Here is a 20,308-nt window from a genome sequence, read left to right as displayed (position 1 = left end):
GCGGGCCTAAGACACTATTGTCTGGTACAGAGACCATTTAGGAATGTTTTGGTGTTTAAACGTTGTACTACCCTTTTTACAAAAACAAAAACAGAAAAACACATTTCAGAGGGAAAAGTTAAGGAAAGGGAATGTACCATTATGTTCAGTGAAGTTCGGTGACATGACCCGGGACTCGAGCAGGAAAGCTGTTATCCTTGGTGTGGCCCCATGAGACTGTCTTGCTGTCTTTGCTGGGGCTTATCTAACTGAAGTACCTGTACCAAAAGTAGAAGAAACATATGTGCATAACACTCACTATTCACAAGAAAATTTGTCAACATCCAAAATGACCCATGGAGAAAATTATGTGAGGAATTTTTCGGCCACGTTAGCCGAGTCCCCTATTGTGGCCAATGTTTCATTGCAACTTTAATTGTACTGAACAGTTATAGGGTTTATTACAAAGTGCAATTTGGTTTGTATGAAACTACAACACACAAAACAGCACTCTAATACAGTATGTTGAGGTATCTCTGAACAAATTTTAGGGTTTCATGGTGCCTCCTTCAGATAACTGATGTTGAACAAGAAATATGTGCACCAAGGACTGAGCAAACAGTGACTTCCAATTAGTCCCGCGACATGTCGACAAGGAGTGCGATGTGTAGAAGGTCATCTAGAAGTATGCAGCCAAGATGAAAAAGCAAAATATAACGTTATCAGAATAAGATCACATAAAAAAGGCTCCAGAGCAGTGAGACAATCTACAATCTAGGCACAGTAATGAGTCAACCGACGTACAGCCGCGATTCCCTTTGCGTCGATTGAGGTGAAACGTGACGGACAGAAAAATAAGAAACGCGTTTTTTTTTCTTTTTTACATTATGTGCTTTGTGCAGCCGATAGCAGGGCGGTTGGGCGGCGTCACAAAAATTTGACTCACTCGCTAGCGTTTTTAACTTCTTTCGGCGTCAGTCGGCACCACAGATCAGTGGTCGGCACTCATGGTCTACCCGGGAGAAAAAAAAGTACGAGCTCAGAGCCGAGCGCGACTTGCCTAAAGAGAAGCTCCGGTAACAGTTCGCCGACTCGTCAGCTTCAAACAACGCCTCTTCGAACGAGCCCGCGAATCCAATGCCTCGAACGGTCGCGGCGGCAAGCACGCCGGAAGGAAGGGGGCTGGAGGCGCTTGAGAGGTGTCCGAAAGAGACGCGGCGCTGGTTTCTACGTCTATTTCGCACATGAGATAAGAAGGTAGCAAAGCTAGGCGAGTGTAACACTGACTGACGTTACATTGGAGTACACGCAGTCGAAATGACGCCTGCAACAGAGCACAGCTAGAGGCTTTCAACAGGGGACACGAGCGTTAAAATAAGCTGCGATTTCAAAACATCATGTCTCTTTTCTGTCCTTCGGTGTTTACTTTGATCAGTGTATACCAAAGCAAAGCACTCAATGCTGCAAGTCATAAAGTCGTGTATACGTACCTTTCGAAGCGATTGAAAGTACGTTGGTTTCGCTTGCAGCTCACGAGCAAGGAGCACTGTCTGTCGCTCTCGCGTGCTCGCCATGCTCGCGTCTCGACGGGTCGCCCGCAGCAGTGCGCATGCTCGGCGCACGGCGGCACGGCGGCCCGGCAACGTAGTCAGGCGGCTCGGCTCGCTCCCTTCGAACTCCAGCTGGTGCGCGCGCTGGTTGACGACTTCTCAAAAAACGAGGCCGTAACGTATCGTTTGACGCCGCAAATGCACGTATTTTCCACGTCGTTTTCTTTTTTTTTTTAACAGTGTGTGAATCGGTGTGATGAAGATAAAGAGTGGTGGGTGAAATGTGTTCGCATGTGGTCGTGGATTTTGTTAGCGACGTAGGATTACCCCGAAAGGTGGGTCAATATCGAGAAATGTGCGCGTAAGATCTGTCAAACCTATTCACCCTCGTTATTTTATCGTGCGCTGCGAACCGACATTGTCACGGATCGCGTTCGATTTGGGTTCGAACACCGGTAAACCATTTTTTGTTGCATTAGAACGACTGCAATAAACATTTGTAAAACGATCACTTCAATAAGAACGTCGTTAATGGACTTTTTCATTGAAAGGTAGGTCGCGGGTGTACCAGATAGTTATTCTGAATGGTTTGGTGGTTATCCAGCATTTCAAGCACGCAAGACTGTGTCTACTGTGTGCCGTACCAACTGCTTTATATACTTGCACTGTCAATCAATGTTCATGTTTTCGCAAGGCAGAACGTTTGTGTTAAAATATCTTTCTCTCGCGTGTTGCCGTGTGGTAACTCGTGCAGTTTTACGACATCATTCACGCGATGTCATATATGTGGGCATACCGATATCCACATGTTGCTTCACGAACGCTGAATATCGTGTTACGTTTTCTGTTGTTGGTAACTTGGTATCCGTTCTGAGATATATGCACGCGATATCATATTGGGCCCGTGATCGACGACCGATATTTATATATCGTGAGGCCTTACAGTATGTCCATATCGGTCACCAAAAGGCACGCGATGTCGTATTCTATTCCAATAACCACGCATTATCGGGGTATTGTGCTCCAATATGGTGTTGTAACCACAAGTTCTATCGGGATATTGTGCTTCGATATCGTGTTATATACCAATAACCGCAAGTTCTATCGGGATATTGTGCTCCAATATCCTGTTGTATACCAATAACCACATACTATATCGGGATATTGTGCTCCGATATGAATTCCCATCGTGCGTATCGGGTTAATCGGATAACAATACGTTTTTATTGGTTTCCATCAACTTCATTGGAATACAATATTTCCAATACGCCGAGTTCATATTGGCCTTTTTCAATAGGGTATCGTCCAATGTCGCAGCCTTATGCGGAGTAGAAGACGGTCTGCTCCTTGCGCAGGAGCTGCGGTGACGTCAGAACCACGCCGAGCTCTGATTGGCTGTGATTGAATGGATAGTGGGTGGACCAATATTTTCTTTTTCGATCAGCCAATAAGAGCTCGGAGTTCCGACATCATCGCAACGCCTGTGTAAGAAGCAGATGAGCTTGCGCTTCGCATTGACTGCGGAACGATATTAAGATGCGTAGGACTCGCCACGCAGTGCGTTCTGTGAGTTGCTTGCGACCATATAATAAAGAAGTTGTACGGCTAGTGCTCCACAAATATCTCGTTAGATCCAATCGGTGCAATCAAGGGTGGTGGATGACCATATTAAAAATATGTATAGACAAAAAACATTTTTTTGTGTGTGTGAATTAGCACGACGTACACACGTAACACGTCATGCTTTTCGTGCCACAGCAGAGATTGCAGGTCTAAACATACTAGTGAGTTTTAGCATGGCGTGTAGTAGCAAACACAATCACTGTGCGTCTGATTTAGTGTTACGTGTTTCACACTGAGCGTGCGCGGAGCCGCAAACTGAGCCTTCGAGTGGCGAATGGCGACGACAACGTTAACGTAAACACGCAACCCCCCCTTCCCCCCCTCAATCGCGTTTGATTCTACACTCAATATTGCCGCGCGCAAGGTCACGGACTTGTAGAAGGTTCTCGTTTGTTCTTACTACTGACATAACTTCTATCGTTTATCCCTGCTCTTGTTTTTCCAGAATGTGCATGTTCATTCTCGCCCCGAGCGCGCTACGCTCGAACCTTCTCCGCCGAAACTTCGAGATAGCGCTCACTCTAGATAAGAGGCCGCCAGCGACTTTGTCGAGTCAGTCTCGCCTCAGCGTTTGATCGTGCTGCTTCGCCGCCTTCGACGCCCGCGACGCTCTGTTGTTATCTTTTGTACCCTTTTATTTTTGGCACACGTTCGCCACATTAAACGTTTATTTATTCCTGTTTATTTCTTGTTTATTAGTCACCACACGTGACATTTTTGGTGGAGGTGCGGGGTACCGCATGTTCGTGCAGCGCAGCCCCCCAAGTTCCCGCACTGCAAGTCCGAACCCAAGCTCCCGAGGACCCAACGAAGACCAGATCGAGACTCGATCAAGTCGCCGAACCCAAGGGCTAAACCCGGAATACGGACTTCTACCACCCAGGACCAGGCAGCCGACGATGGCCAACCAGTCGCAGACCCCCGCCGCTCCTGCCGTCGTCTACCTACCCGTCGCTCCTCGGACACCGGCTCCGTTCCACGGCGAACTCCACGAAGACGTTGAAGATTGGATCGACCAATTCGAACGCGTCGCCCGCCACAATAGCTGGACCAACGAGCAACGGCTGCAAAACGTGTATTTCTCGCTCGAGGGGACTGCCAGAAGCTGGTACGAAAATCACGAGTCTTCGTTGACATCCTGGGACATTTTCAAGAGCCAGCTGAAGGCGACATTCGTCAACCAGCATCGCCGAGAGAGAGCCGAAGACTTACTGCGTACCAGGACTCAAGGGCCCAAAGAGCATCACCGCCTTCGTGGAGAATGTCCTGCGTTTAAGCGCCCGAGCCGACCCGGAGGCCACAGAGGAAAAGAAACTTCGAATCCTCATGCGAGGCGTCAAGGCAGAAATTTTCGGAGGCCTGGTTCGGAATCCCCCGACGACCGTCGATGCTTTTGTCAGTGAAGCCACCAACATCGAGCGCGCACTGACGGCCCGAGCAAGCCACTACCACCGACTCGCCGGCGCGCCTACTGCTCCAACCGTCACAGCTTCCCTACTGGACCCGAATACCAACGGTGTCGACAACCTCCGGGAGATCGTCCGGGATATCGTCCGGGAAGAGCTCCGCAAGATCCTACCTGCTGCAGATAGCCCGTCTTCTCTCTCACTCGCCGAAGTCGTACGAGAGGAGGTCCACCGAGCCTTCCAGGCGGAGACTCCTGTCATCGCAGCAGCACCCGAGGAGCCCAGCCCGACCTACGCCGCAGTGGCCCGAAGGCCACCACCTCCTCCTCGAGCCTATGTCGCTCCGCCCCGACGTCGATCTCCTGCGCCGCAGCACGACCGCCACCGCGACGACCAGGTCCAGTATGCCGGCCAGGAGCCCCGCGCACCTCGGAAGACCGACGTGTGGCGAACACCCGACCGACGTCCTTTGTGTTTCCACTGCGGGGAAGCGAACCACACCTACCGCCAATGCCCATACCGACGACTCGGGCTGCGCGGATTCCACCCGAATGACCCACGCCCCCGTTACGGTGAACGCCCTCGGGAGATCGACGAGTACCTTCGACGACCTCAGTCCCCCGAGCCTGCCTCCCGCCGAGAGTTCCGGTCGCCATCGCCACGACGTCCGGCTTCGCCGATGCACCGACCCCGACGTGAAAGCCTGTCACCCCTCGCTCCTCGCCGGGGAAACTAGGCGCGGCAACCCCTGGAGGTGGAGTTGCCGAAGACGACGGACGTAAAGAGCCTCCAAGAACGACGGAGCGCTCCCACTCTCCCGACGCCACGCATCGCAACGAAGCTTCTGCATCGGTGTCCAACAACCTAAACGTTGTTATCGACGGCCACGACGCATCAGCACTCGTGGACACCGGAGCAGACTACTCAGTCTTGAGTGGGAGGCTCTCCCGCCGTCTTCGAAAAGTCACGACGCCGTGGGATGGACCTCAAATACGAACCGCCGGAGGGCACCTCATCACGCCGGTTGGGAGATGCACTGCTCGCGTCGAGATCCACGGTGAGACGTGCCCTGTCAAGTTTGTCGTTCTGCAAGACTGTTCGAGGGACATTATCCTCGGAATGGACTTTCTCTGCGAGTATGGCGCCGTCATCGACCTCGGAGCAAACCGGCTGACGCTACGAAAACCTGCTCCACCGCAGGAGGACCCCAAAGCGACGTCATCCGCGGTACGAGTCCTCGCAAACCACGTGAACCTACCACCGCGGTCAAGTGTTTTCGTACCCGTCGTGGTCGATGAGACTTTCTGCGGCGACGTTTTGCTCGAAGGAAGCCTCCAGTTGCTTCTAGGAAGAGGGATCGGCATCGCAAGAGGCGTCACGGAGCTCCAAGACGGACAGACTGTCGCACTCGTAACGAACTTCCGACAGGAGGCCCAGCACCTTACAAGAGGCACCGCCGTGGGTCACGCGGAGGAACTCCCGGACTCAGCCGCAATCGCCGGAATATCAGAAGACCTCTCCTCGTGGCCACCCAAGACAACGCCGCCTTCGCAGGTTGACATCGATCCAACCCTGCCTACCCCACAACGACGACAACTCAGTAACCTACTCGTCGAGTTCAACGAGTGCTTCTCCACGTCGTCAAAGGTGCGCCAAACGACCGTTGCGAAACACCGAATTGTCACTGAAGACAACGCGCTTCCTGTTCATCGGTCGCCGTACCGTGTCTCTGTCAAAGAGAGAGAAGTCATCCAGAAGCAGGTCCAAGAAATGCTCGATGACGACATTGTTCAGCCCTCAAGGAGTCCGTGGGCTTCACCGGTAGTCCTGGTGAAAAAGAAAGACGGGACCCTTCGGTTCTGCGTGGACTATCGCCGACTTAACGCCGTAACAAAAAAGGACGTCTACCCGCTGCCACGCATCGACGACACCCTGGACCGGCTGCGCCACGCCCGATACTTTTCGTCGATGGACCTGAAGAGTGGGTACTGGCAGACCGAAGTGGACGAACAAGATCGTGAAAAGACCGCCTTCGTCACGCCGGACGGGCTGTACGAATTTAAAGTTATGCCGTTCGGACTATGCACAGCACCGGCGACGTTCCAGCGCGTAATGGACACCGTTCTTTCCGGCTTGAAGTGGCAAAGTTGTCTCGTCTATCTCGACGACGTCGTGTTATTCGCCACCAACTTCGACGAGCACCTGAGATGCCTGCGAGCCGTGCTACAGGCTATCCAGAATGCCGGACTGACACTGAAGCCGTCAAAATGTCGGTTCGCATACGGCGAGCTCAAATTCCTGGGCCATGTCGTGAGTGCTCAAGGTGTAAGTCCTGACCCTTCAAAGACATCCGCTGTCGCCGAATTTCCGAAGCCATCAGACAAGAAGGCCGTGCGAAGATTTCCTGGGCTGTGCGCATACTACAGGCGTTTCGTTCGCGATTTCGCTAAGATTTCTGCACCGCTCACACATCTGACGAAGGACGACGTGAACTTCCAGTGGGGGGAGGAGCAAGAACAGGCGTTCAACGAACTGAAGGAAAGACTCCAGTCTCCCCCCATTCTCGGACACTTCGATCCATCAGCGGAAACGGAAGTTCACACGGACGCCAGCAACGCCGGACTAGGCGCGGTACTCGTCCAAAGACAAGACGGAGCAGAGAGGGTGATCGCTTACGCAAGCCGGGCACTGTCCAAGGCAGAGAAAAATTACTCAACAACCGACAAGGAATGTCTCGCTGTCGTCTGGGCGTTAACCAAGTTCCGTCCGTACCTGTACGGGATCCCGTTCCGCGTTGTCACGGACCACCACGCTCTCTGTTGGCTCGCCAACCTTAAGGACCCATGATATTGTAGTGAGTGCGCAGGCGAGCTGGTGGAAATTAACCATTCTGATGTTAGCCTGAGACTGAGGCAGGAAAAAGAGGAAGTTTCAAAGTAGAAGAAAAAGGAACAGTCGAGGATACGTCTCTAAAAAAATTAAACTGTCCTCCTGATGCTGTTCCAAATGATGTAGTCCCTGTGCCGCTTGAAATCACCTCCCACCAGGAGCTCCCAAAGTCTTTCGGAAGCGCTGCGTATTTCTTTGATCCGGTGACTTGAGGCTTCTCTGTACGCCTTGAGGATCCTCTTCTTGCCGCTCCAATGCCGCTCGACTGTTCCTTTTTCTTCTACTTTGAAACTTCCTCTTTTTTCCTGCCTCAGTCTCAGGCTAACATCAGAATGCTTAAGGACCCGTCAGGACGCCTCGCTCGCTGGAGCCTTCGACTGCAAGAATTTGAGGTAACCATTGCGCATAAGTCTGGCCGCAAGCATAATGACGCCGATTGTTTGTCTAGGGCCCCAATTGAATCTCCACCCGACAGCACCGACGACGACGATGACGCCCGTTTTTTCGGAGCACTTACGGATACTGACGCGGGAGCACTTCAACGAGACGACCCCGAACTTCGCGCCGTGATGGGCCACCTCGAAGGTCAAGGAAGTTCAGTTCCGCGAGTCTTGGCCCGAGACCTGCCAAGCTTCGTTCTGCGGCGAGGCGTGCTCTTCAAGAAGAACTTCGGAACGAGCAACACTGCCTGGCTGCTGGTTGTTCCGGCCAGCCTGCGAGAGGAAATCTTTCAAGCATGCCATGACGACCCGACGGCTGGACACCTTGGATACAGCAGGACGCTCGCCCGGATTCGTGAAAAGTACTACTGGCCGAGGCTACCGAAGACCGTTCACCTATACATTCGATCATGCCATGAGTGTCAGCGACGCAAGAAACCGCCGACGAAGCCGTCAGGACTTCTGCACCCGATTTCTCCCCCGTCTATGCCGTTCCAGCAGATCGGAATGGATTTACTGGGCCCTTTCCCGCCGTCAACGTCGGGAAACCGCTGGATTATCGTCGCCACCGATTATCTCACACGGTACGCCGAGACGAAAGCCCTTCCAGCAGGCACGGCTGTTGAAGTCGCCAAGTTTTTCATCGAGTCCATCGTCCTCCGGCACGGCGCTCCAGAAGTTTTAATTACAGATCGCGGATCATCGTTCATGGCGCAGCTGACCCAAGAAATCCTCCGACTCAGTCACACCAGCCACCGTCGTACAACTGCGTACCACCCGCAGACCAACGGGCTGACGGAAAGACTGAACAAGACAATCGCCGACATGATCTCTATGTACGTCGACGTTGAGCACAAGACGTGGGACGAGGTGCTGCCCTACGTCACGTTCGCCTACAATACGGCGGTTCAGGAGACCACTGGATTCACCCCTTTCCAGCTGGTACATGGTCGGAAGGTGACGACCATGCTGGACGCAATGCTGCCCCATGAGCCATCTGACAATCAGAGCGACGACGCCCAGGTGGTTGCTCAACGCGCCGAAGAAGTCCGCCAGCTCGCCCGACTCATGATTCAAGACCAGCAACGCGTCGACGCGGGCCGCTACAACCTTCGTCGCAGGGACGTTCACTTCCAGCCCGGAGACAGGGTGTGGGTGTGGACGCCCATCCGTCGCCGCGGTCTCAGCGAGAAGCTTCTGAAACGCTATTTCGGACCCTACAAGATCATCCGACGGCTCGGCGATCTGAACTACGAAGTCCTTCCCGACGGAACGCGTCCATCTGCAAGACGCCAGCCACGACCCGAGGTGGTGCACGTCGTCCGGCTGAAGCCGTATTACGAACGATAGCACTTTCCACCGTCGTCGACGTGTGAACTGTGAACTGTGAACGGTGGACAGTGAACTGGTGAACTGTGAACTATGGCTAGCAATTCTACTGTCCTTTAGTTGTGGATTTGTTTTTCGTTTTGTGCTGCATCGGGACGATGCGCTTTTAAAGGGGGGGGATAATGCCGCGCGCAAGGTCACGGACTTGTAGAAGGTTCTCGTTTGTTCTTACTACTGACATAACTTCTATCGTTTATCCCTGCTCTTGTTTTTCCAGAATGTGCATGTTCATTCTCGCCCCGAGCGCGCTACGCTCGAACCTTCTCCGCCGAAACTTCGAGATAGCGCTCACTCTAGATAAGAGGCCGCCAGCGACTTTGTCGAGTCAGTCTCGCCTCAGCGTTTGATCGTGCTGCTTCGCCGCCTTCGACGCCCGCGACGCTCTGTTGTTATCTTTTGTACCCTTTTATTTTTGGCACAAGTTCGCCACATTAAACGTTTATTTATTCCTGTTTATTTCTTGTTTATTAGTCACCACACGTGACAATATTGAAACTTTCTACTTGCAGCCTGAGCACCGCCAAGATCAATAAGTAGATCGCATGCAACTGGTCCTCCCAAGTGCTTCGCAGAACATGTGACGCACCAGATTTCTTAGGATGCATACTCTTATAGTGTATAGTAAGACTACTCCGGTACGGATTACGGTACGGTGCTACTTGGTATAGAATAGATATTCGAGTAGGTGGCTCGGTCGAAGTTCAGCGAGTCTCGACAGCGCTCTGTGGTCACGTCCTTCTTCTACTAAATCTTCGTCTTTCAGCGCTTTCAATTCTCCACAATGTATCATCAACTCATCCAAGCTCTTACCCTTCTGCATGGTCCCTAACCGCTGAAGAGACGCAGATCGGGGCGAGCACAAGGATCCTTATTATCGCCCTTCAATATATCAGATGGCGGTATTGGTGCCGAACAACTAACCACGAAGCGAGAAGTGTAACCATCATAACCCGCGTCCTCCGTTTCTGAAGCTGTCAGTTATCCCATTGACGTTTACGTTTATAAAACAGCGCAATCATTTTAAATGCTACATCGACATTGCTAAACTTTCCTGCTTAAAAGCGCCATGGCACATTTTAATATTCGTTCTGATAAAAAAAAAAAAAAAAAAACTCTTTCCTGGCTTTTTCGGAATCTCCCAGAAACAATTCAGTCAATAGCTACCTGGGTCAAATCTGAGCTAAGAATTCCACTGAGCCTAACAGAGCGTAAACAGGACATTCAAGCTTAAGCTTAGACGACATTTGAAGGCCTGTTCACGGAGCACCATTTTCTTACCTGACATAAATGTCACCGAAAGATTTGTTTCTCGAATGTCGAATGAAGCAAATATGTCCCGGTGACTAGTAGCTTTCGTAACGTAACATAATGTTAGACAACGCTGCTGTGTGAACTAGCTTTAAGAATTAGTGTTAGCTGCGTGTGGCATTACGCATATGATGCCTGAACCTTGTGATGCAATGTTACATGCCATGAAATGTTATGAAATGCTTTTGGTTCAATATAAACGTAACCGAACGGGAGCTCCAAATCGATTTGTTTTTACGATTCAGATAGAAAAATTATTTTGTACCTTAAGTTTTTTTGTTGTTTTTTTCAGGAAAAGTGGAGTGCATCAAAAAACCTGGAAGAGTTGTCAAGATTAATATTACCACAGATTCTCTAACTCAAGGAGAAGAGAAGACGCCCACATTTAAAGGCACTAATTTTGGGCCACGCCTGGATGGCCAAAACAAGAACGCAACAAGAGCGCTTCGACAAGTCCGCATTTTTTGACGATTCCAGAATAACAATAAAAGTACTTCAGATTATCATTAAATTAGATTAATATAGACTGGCTGTGCGCGTATTCTGTTTGATCATCCTACGAGTTGATCTTAGTACTTTTTCTTAGCATAAAAAAAATTATTTTCCGTTGCGAATAACCTAGAAAGTTTTTTTTAGCTGCAGTTGCTAAAATAGAATATTGATATATATATATATATATATTACTCGGATATATTTTTATACCTAGTGGAATATTCCCGTCCCACGCATTAGTGTGCTTAAAAATGTGTAGTATATGGAGCCGCTTTTTTCGTGGTGGCCACCATGTTTAATTCTGACGTATATGAGTTGCGGCCAAATAGCAAATCATTTTATTTGCCGACTGGAAGGCGCTAAAATTAAAGGGGTTCGTGCGAATAGTTCTACATTTTTCCTTTTTCTTTTTGCTATACTTTTTGTTGTCGTTCTGCTTTAACTATTTCCTTTAGTTTCTGTCGCACAACCTAAGTAGTAACTACCGTAATACCGTGGCGCTAACCCCTCTTTCACTGAAAACTTAGTTAACCTCCACTCTAAAACAAATGGGTGTGGCCATTTTATCATTAGTCACAGATAATACACCCCAAAACTTCACTTTGATGTACAGCGCACAGGAGTCGAACTGACGGCCCTAGACTCTACGAGAGGCTTGATGGTGGTGCTCTATAACATATTAAATAGCTAAAGTACGTATCAAAGTCTACAGAGAAAAAAGCACAGAGTTTTTGCAGTAGGGCCAAGCTAACCCAGATTACTTATTTTTTTGTTGCAGTCAGTCACACGAAGGTACATTAGGTATTTTAATAAGTTGTTCAACTAAACTATTAAGCCACTCGTGAAAGTTGGTACCGTCAGTACAACGTCAGAGTACAGCAGGTGGAACTGAAGTCTTGATGTGTGTTTTATGTTAAAAGGCGTGTAAATGTGTACCTTTTTTGTGTTTAGACATGGGAGCTTGTTATTTCAAATCGAGTGATTAACGTATAATTTACGAAATTCCCAAGCTTGGAACATGTTACCAGTGAGCGCTTGACCGAAGTTGGCGTCACCGCGGTATTTAACGATAGCTCATATTTCACCATGGCAACTGTCACGCGAGAACTACCTATGCGGTTGCAGGAAAAAATAGCATTAAGCACGTGATGTTTAAGTTGCAAGCCCTCTTTAGATCAGGGAAATCAGCCCACGCATTCCCCTGTCCCTCACTTTCCTTGGCGCTGACTTTTGTAATAGATGTATAACTTTTGAGTGTCAATCAAGTAAATCACCTTCGTGCTCTTAGTGTTTTTCCGTTTATTATTGCACCTTTTCTTCGAATTACGCGTTCACCATGTGTCGTGTGCAGGAGTGTCGCGACTTCTTGGGCACCGCATTCTTTTCGTGTGTGCTCATCTCGTACGATTTTGCTGAAGAGAAAACTAAAATGCAAAATTCATATTTTTATTGAATATTAAAGATAGAAATACTCTTTTTCCCTTCTTGTGGAGTGATTCATTCCACTTAATCCAAGAACAAAAAAAATTGCTATAGTGTAGATATTGATAAATAACAAGCGAATCCCCACGTCATATAATACGATAATAGTTATACCACCATTTTGACAATATAATTCGGCACTTGCCTACTATATGCGTACAAGATTTGACTTCGCAGTGTTACTCAGATCAATTGTCCTTGACATGTAGGCGTGGTATCAGTTGAGTTTACTGCAATTAAAGATTCATACGGTAATGTTTCCCTTGCAAACGATCAACAGGGTGGTTGGATTGCCCTCACGCCTGCATGCATATGAGTTCTGTGATAAGGAATGAAGAGTAGTTATTCAAACTATTACCATGACAGTCAACAAATAGGTATAGAACAACGTTGCCGATGTTTTCACGTTAGGAGGCCCTTCATACATTTTAGAGCGCAGCTCTTCGGTGCCCGTTTCCGACTAGCGTCGTTGCTGTCGGCGTCGCCGTCGGCGTAACCGCGTGGTACATTATGGAAGCGTCCCATAATGACGTCACACGTGACGTCACGAGGGTCCCGCGCGTTGCATTATGGGAAACATCCCATGATGCAACGCACGGGTCTCACTCGTGGCCACGCACGTTCCCCCCGCACCCTTCCGTCCGTACCCTCCCATCCTCCTCCTCGAGAGCTGCGCTCTAATTTGGAATTACAGGGAGTTGTAAGCGTCTTTCTTTTTTTAAACGATCAAAACAGAACTTGATAAATGCTTAAAATATCCTGACAGATCTTCTAAATATTTCTTACCTGAATGTGCCCTTTATAGTGCTATACGGATACGAGTGATTCGGAACTGATGGAATATGAAGACTTCAATATTAAGGCTACCGCGCAAATGGGATTTTTTTTCACAGCCAGATATTCTAAGAGATGCATGCCCTAGGCAGCTGTGATTAACGCGGAAAGGTATATTATGAAAATAATTCTCGTGAAAATCATGAAAACAACCTGAATATCTGAAAACACCAACGCCCAGGGCAATGAAATGACATTTCCTTGCGACCTTACAAAGCTATACCGATATATGTAGATTTAAAAGTAGTATACGACAACATAATGCATATAATTAAAAAATGACAAAAATGAATAAAAAGCAACGACACGTTTGTAGAGTCCAGACGTCTTGTTCTGTTATTTTTTAAGGTCTTCATTTCTTCGCAGAATGAAAAACACGCAAGGCGACAAACATGTGCGACATACATGTTCCAAAGTTTCAGGAATATAAGAAAAAAAAAATAGAACAATAAGCGCAAGCTATCACCAAATTTTTTTCAACCCGCACCATCTGTGCCAGTCACTCGATCACTAGCGGCTCCACTTTTTTGCGAGAGTTCTAATCAGCACAGTTATGCAAATAACTCCAAGGTTTTATTATATTCTTCCTTCACATCCTAACTCGTATGCTTTTATGTGTCTTTTTGTCGTAGTCTACTGTTACTCCAGCTGCAGAAAAATCTCAAAACAACGTGAGCTCAGCGATGTCCTTCTACATTTTATACAGCAGTAGAATGGTATTTTCTTATATAAAACGGCGACTAACTTAAATTAAAAATACTGGGCATTGCTTGCGATGTGAAAAAATAAACGTTTGAAAAGTCTGTACCTAAGCCTTAACACTAAATCTGCATATCCGGTAGGTCTGGGTTTGCATTAAAATGGCGTTAATTATCAGAAGCCTTAAATTTCCACAAGTTAATTTACTAAGCCGATTAAAGCGGATCACGAAAACCGAGGAATCGACATGGTGTACTGAAATGCATGTCACTATTCATGTCTTCTGCAGTATCTTGAAAGAATTAAAATATATTCAAATATACTTGTCATAAAATATGGTTCTTTGGGTGTGCAAACTTGAAGGGCAAATGTAAGCCACGACAGAGAAGACGACATAAATATCAGGTGAGCTTTAAAGACAGACCAGAAAACTAAACTCCAGTTCTTTATAACTATAAGATCCCGACGCAAACAATACATTAAAAAACTATCAGAAGAAAGTAACCCAACAAACTAATATTTAGTAAAACCATAGGGCATTTTATGCATCCAGGAATGAATAGCTGCCATTTGGGTTTCACAGGGCATATTCGATACATAAAAAAACGAACGTTTTACATTTTTTGTAATCGATAACATTTATCCTACAGGTGCATTCACTGAGCTGCAATAAAATGAATGCATGTTGAGTAAAAATTGCACTTTCAATGGTTTGTTCTATGCTCGTTGCCTGCAGCACATCACTTTATTACGTAGATATGGCGATCATTACCTTCAACGTTAACCCTTTTAGTGCGAGTTGAATTCACCACTGGCTTTAGAGGGACGAGGTTGTTTAGCGGATGTGACACATTCTGCAACCCAAAATCGGTGAGCAAAAATAATTAGGGCGTCGCCATTTCCATTTCGTCTATTGGGTAAAATGTGACTGGCATGGCATTCAGCAAAGTGGTGCTCCTTTAATATAAATTAAAACACTATTCTTAATCTGTGCAATACTAGCCTATAATTTATCTCACTCTACATTGAACAATACTCATAGCTGCAGGACATAAAAACCAATGCCGAGCCAATTAGAGACCACGTGGAACATTGCTCCGAGGTTCCCATGTCATTGGCGGTATGATTCGCACGTCATTCAACATGCCAGGTGACGTCTAACTGGTTAGTGATTGGGCGGTGCATTTGGCAGCCTTGACTGCAATCCACTGCAGGGGGAGTTTATGTGTAACATCATATTTCTTAAATGTTTTTGTACAACGCTCGCGGGTATAAGAATGGCTTCAGAAATTACGCCTGGCTTTCCTATAGATTCTCTTAAAGAGTACATTACCATCACAATCCAAAAAATAACTGCTGTAAGTTTGGATTTTCAAATTATATTAAGGTTATTCAACCTTCTTTATTAATTTTAGTTGGCATCATGAGTAATTTTTTGATTATTTTACTTACTATGAAGATTTACTTGCCGGAAATTAGTCAAGGAGGAGGAGCACAACATTATACAAGGTATGCCGTTAAAACTAGAACGTACAATATTTAACAATACTACTGTGCACTGTCATGGAACGACACGCAAGCAAAAAGATAACTTAACAAAAATGTTCTTGAAAGTTAGTCACTGTACCCCCCTCTCCCCCCCCCCCCCCCCCCCCCACCCAGCACTAACACTCGCACTCTCTCGACTGGCCCTCTGGCTTCCTCTGTGTCGCTTCCATGACGACTCGGCCCGCCGCTGAAAAAGGTTGCCGACCCCTGATATATGGGAACCGTCTAAAAGCAGACCTTCTAAAAACACAACTTTTTTTTTTTCGTTAGGTGAAGTAACAGCATTTTTACAAGGTGTAATTAACTGTACCATGAACATTTCAAACAACCATTATTCAGACAACTGTTATTTCTTGTACACCACTTATATTCCGCGCATCGATATATCTCATGCAATTCATTATTACCTCCTTCAGGAAAACCCCTTCAAGCTTTGTACATGCTACTGTGTGGATAACAAATTTAGAGTTTATTATATTTGAAGCGCGGTCCGTCTTCTTGGTCTACCTCATGTTCACGGCGGTTTTTGTAGCTGCGTTTTTTCTGAAAGTTGTATCTGTGGGTATGAGTACCAACCGTAGTACGCGTTCACTAAAGTTGCGTTAAGTTTTGTCCGCCCCAGTTTTAAAAGCTATATGAAAACAGAAGATTAAACACAAGCTCAAACGTCCGTTATAAAAAAAAAGTTTATTCATAAAGTGGTGTTGAAGAGTGAGTTAAATTGGTTGTGGAACACATCCTACAAGGTACTGTTTCTATTTTTTTTTTTTTGCGTTAGTGTATACTTCGTTTTAAAAAAAACCTGGACACCGGAGAAAATTATCTCCGAATATACATGAGTAACTACAGAAGCTGCCTACTCCAACCGAGTTTCCTTATGAGCTCTAAGAAATGTGGAGCGACTGCTTTCTCACAAGGCATTTTGAAGTTCCAATCGCTGCCACCCATAGTGAGTGCTTGGAGAGTATGAGAATGCGAAACAAGAAAGAAAGAAAGAGCAAGAAACGCTGACCGCGCTTCGGTTCTTAGGGCGACGTTTCACTATGCTCGCATCCACTGCGAATATTTTTTTTTCGTTTTTTTTTTTGTTTAAACATAATTTAAGTTTTATATTTCCCCGAGTTCCTTTCGCAGAGTCCAGCTCTTTTAAGTGCTTTGGAGGACCGACCACAGCCGAGGCTATAATCCAATAGAGCGAATTATTTACAAGTGTATGACGTCACGGCGCTCGTGTCCAGTGTGAGTGTTACTATATCCCCGACTAAACCAATCACACAGGGCGAATTCACCGTGATGCTGCACTTTCTTATGTGCGTGATCGGTTTAGCTCGTGAGAGCAAACGCACGAAGACGACGAGCGCCGGGACGATGGAGTTTTGACGCTGCTTGATTGGGTCCATCGAATCGCGGAGTCGGCTGCGGTCGGGCTAAATAGGAAATGGAGTATAGCAGTCAACGTTACGAATACACTCATCTGGGAAACTTACCCTTGAAACCCGTACCGGTCGCGTCCACCGAGACCAAACTCAAAGCGTTGCCAGCGCCGCCCTTTAGCTGCTAGTCAAAACATGAAAGTTGCTCTATATAGCTACTGCGGCATGGCACCGCGAGATGGCGCCACCGGCCCTTGCGTGGCTCTACTGAAACGATGCGTGCAGCCGTGCAGTTCCCGGAGTGGTCGCTGCGGGAGAAATGGCGGCGTTGCGATCGCGTCAAGTTCGGTTCTCGAGTACGGATCAGAGCCACGTTTTCAAGCAGGTTTCCTCGGCACTTTCTCAACTGAGTTGTTCTAGTAACGCTGATAGACTCCTGGCGTGGTGACTGCCGGGAATTCATTACCTCTCCTCAGCTCATTAGATGGCGGCACATTAGCCAATACGAAAGCCGAAGAACGAACCACAAAGTGAGGAGCGTAAACACGACAAGCGCGCCTTGCGTCCCTAAAAGTGTTGGGGGCTGCGTAGGTGTGGAGGAAAAAGAAAGTCATGTTTAGTCGTTGTAATTTATGTTACAATTAATTATTTCCAGTCATTTCATCAGCACTGCTACTTTCGTGATTAAACAAATGAATCGTATGTTTTAAAAATCATGTGCATACGAATGTATACTAAAACTCTTTCTGAGCACTTAAATGCATTCGCATAAAATATTTCATCTTACGATCTGCGGCTCTAGACAGAAGGTGTGAGCCGAAAGTTAGCGGAGCACGCCCATTCGACTTCGGCGACAGAAGTCCGTCGTCATCGTCGGGAGGGTCCAGTCGGCTCGCTCCGCTAACGCAGGGCCCCTGGGCCAAGCGTGAGCAAAGAATTCAACTTAGCCTAACAATGATTAGACCATGATTGCAACAATCAGCGTTTCTATGAAATTTCTTTCTCAATACGTGAACATTGTAAAGGACAGCTTCTGCTATATCATAGATAAAATATACTTAAGCCGACAATGCGTCCAAGAGGTTTCGATGTGATACCTCAAGAAGGCAAAATTGTTGTTTACCTTAGGGTTGTTTTTTAGGAAAACTGAACTGCAACAAGAAACCTGGCAGAGTTGTGAAAGTCAACATAATCACAGATTGTAGTAATCAAGAAAAAGACAATACCTCCAATTTCAAAGCCGCCGAGTCCCAGCAACGCCTGGATGACCACAAGATGGCGAGAAAGGCTCTCACCCAGTCCACACGTCGTCATTTCTTGATGGTTTCGAAGTAAAATTAAGCTTATTTCGGGTTAATATGGAGTTATTTTAATAGACACAGGCCCTGCGCTTAATCTGGTTTATCAGCTTCCTGGTTTATCTTAACCTTCGTTTCTTAATTTAACAAAACATCAACAAACACCGATGTTTTATTGTATTTATGACTTACAATATAATTTATCGACCTGTTGAAATAGAAAATTATTAACAATGTATGACTAACATGTCTTTAGAAACCCGTAGAACATTCTTGTTTTGAGTATTGTAGTGCTTTATAATATGTAATAAATATGTCAACAGGAACAATTTGTCTTTATCATAAATATTGTGTAAGTTACAAGGACTCTTCACTCAAAGGAACGAGCGTTTATTTTTTCGCACCGTTACCCTGACTTTCTTTGACGCTGGTTTTCGTATACGTGTATAAGTTTTAAACGGAAATCAAACAGAGCGCACACTTTTAAAAAAAGCTAGTAAACCTCTAGTAACTGCAGCAGTTACTACCCATTTTTGATCGTTACTACCTTTCACTAAATATTTACTATCTCAAACACGTGATAGGTAGTAAAAAGTAAGCAAATGCAGCCATTACTACCTTTTTCTGAGCGTTACTAACTTTTTACTAGCTATTTACCCTATTTACTACTGCAAAGGCGCGGAGAAAATGGCGGCGTTTTCTTCGTAACCGATTGCCAGCGTTAACGACCTACTTGCAGTTTCGGATCGCACGGGGAGGTATCCACACGCAATCGTAGCGTCAAATATTGTATGGGGGGTGTGTTTAAGGATTGGAGCTGACTTTATAACATAGAGATCATACATAATAACGCCAGAGGAAAAGGTTCGCCATTTTCCCATGCAATCTGGCTGCCGCAAGCGGCGGAGCATGCAGGCAGACCTCCGGGGTTCCACACATGGTTTCCGAGATTTCAACAGAAATAAGGTAATGCAGCGAGTATATTGCTTTTTATAAGCGTTAGAATAGCTCAGAATTTAGTTTACAACGTTAAATTATCACTGCTTATATTGCTGAGAGTTTTCCGTCATCGCGTTTACCACTGCGACTCTCGTCCTTCAGCTGGCAACATTGCTTTCTTTTTCTCGTGTTCTGTCGCTCTCTTTCGCGATCTTTCACTCGGGACCTATGATGTCGGCGCACGGGATTTGCCACTCCTCCTCACCCACCTTTACCACCCTGCTTTATAACGATCGCAGAGGCTCCGTACCAGCACAACGTGGAAGCCAGCGCTGCAGCGAGCGCAGAAGCCACTGATCTCTATTTTAGTAGGCTGGATCGCGGATCGGGAGCCCAGGGGGGGGAAGGAGGGAAAGAGAACGCGGCGCAAAGCGGAGGCTGCCATATTAAAACCGCTTACGTTGCCAGCATAGGTTTTGCAGCGGAGAAGTTGCTGCCATATACGGCGGACTGAGTTTTACTTTCTTTTTCGTTTTGGAACGAGAATGTATTGTTGTGTTACATAAGTCCTCCTGCATACAGACAACGAAGTTGAATTATATTTGTCTTGTTTACTTGGTTTGAAACCCTAGAAACGGGTTTTTGACGACTTATTGCTTTCATCATTTTGGAGTACGCAAGGCAGTTATCTCGCTGTTCTGGTTTCGGTTACGAATGCAAGGCAAAACGCTCGTAGTTCCCGCCCTCAATACACGTTGGACACCTTCCACACTTTGACACCGGATAACTGTATGAACAAGGATTTACATTTACTTCAGAGGTGACTTTCGCCGCTTCCTCACCGTCGAGCAGCCGGATCAGGTGGCGGCAAGCCGCAGATGAAAGGCTTGAGCATCAACAGCCTAGAGCCACTACAACAGCCCTAGTGCACTCAGTGCCGATGCGGGCGACGCGGGCTTCTGTCAACCCAGCGGCGGACCCAAGAGGGGGGCGACGGGGACGCACCCCCCTCCCCCCCCCCCCCTCTCCCCCCCCTGCCCACTTCTCGAAGGGCGATTT

At 47.1% G+C, this 20,308-nt stretch overlaps 1 protein-coding gene across 1 annotated transcript in view; it reads left to right on the top strand.

Moving 5' to 3' along the window:
* LOC115321114 overlaps positions 1–11,162 on the top strand; it is a 36,599-nt gene extending 25,437 nt beyond the window's left edge. Inside the window, exon 4 of the mRNA XM_029981393.4 lies at positions 10,877–11,162. Within this exon, the coding sequence (XP_029837253.3) occupies positions 10,877–11,052 (176 nt within the window). The 3' untranslated portion in view covers positions 11,053–11,162. The remainder of the gene's footprint in view (positions 1–10,876) is intronic.
* Positions 11,163–20,308: the final 9,146 nt, after the last annotated feature.

Source organism: Ixodes scapularis, unplaced genomic scaffold (assembly GCF_016920785.2).
Source record: "Ixodes scapularis isolate PalLabHiFi unplaced genomic scaffold, ASM1692078v2 PGA_scaffold1__304_contigs__length_218370807, whole genome shotgun sequence".
In the NCBI taxonomy this organism is placed as follows: domain Eukaryota; kingdom Metazoa; phylum Arthropoda; class Arachnida; order Ixodida; family Ixodidae; genus Ixodes; species Ixodes scapularis.
Note: the sequence above shows the minus strand (reverse complement) of the source record. Positions and strands in the feature narration are given on the sequence as shown.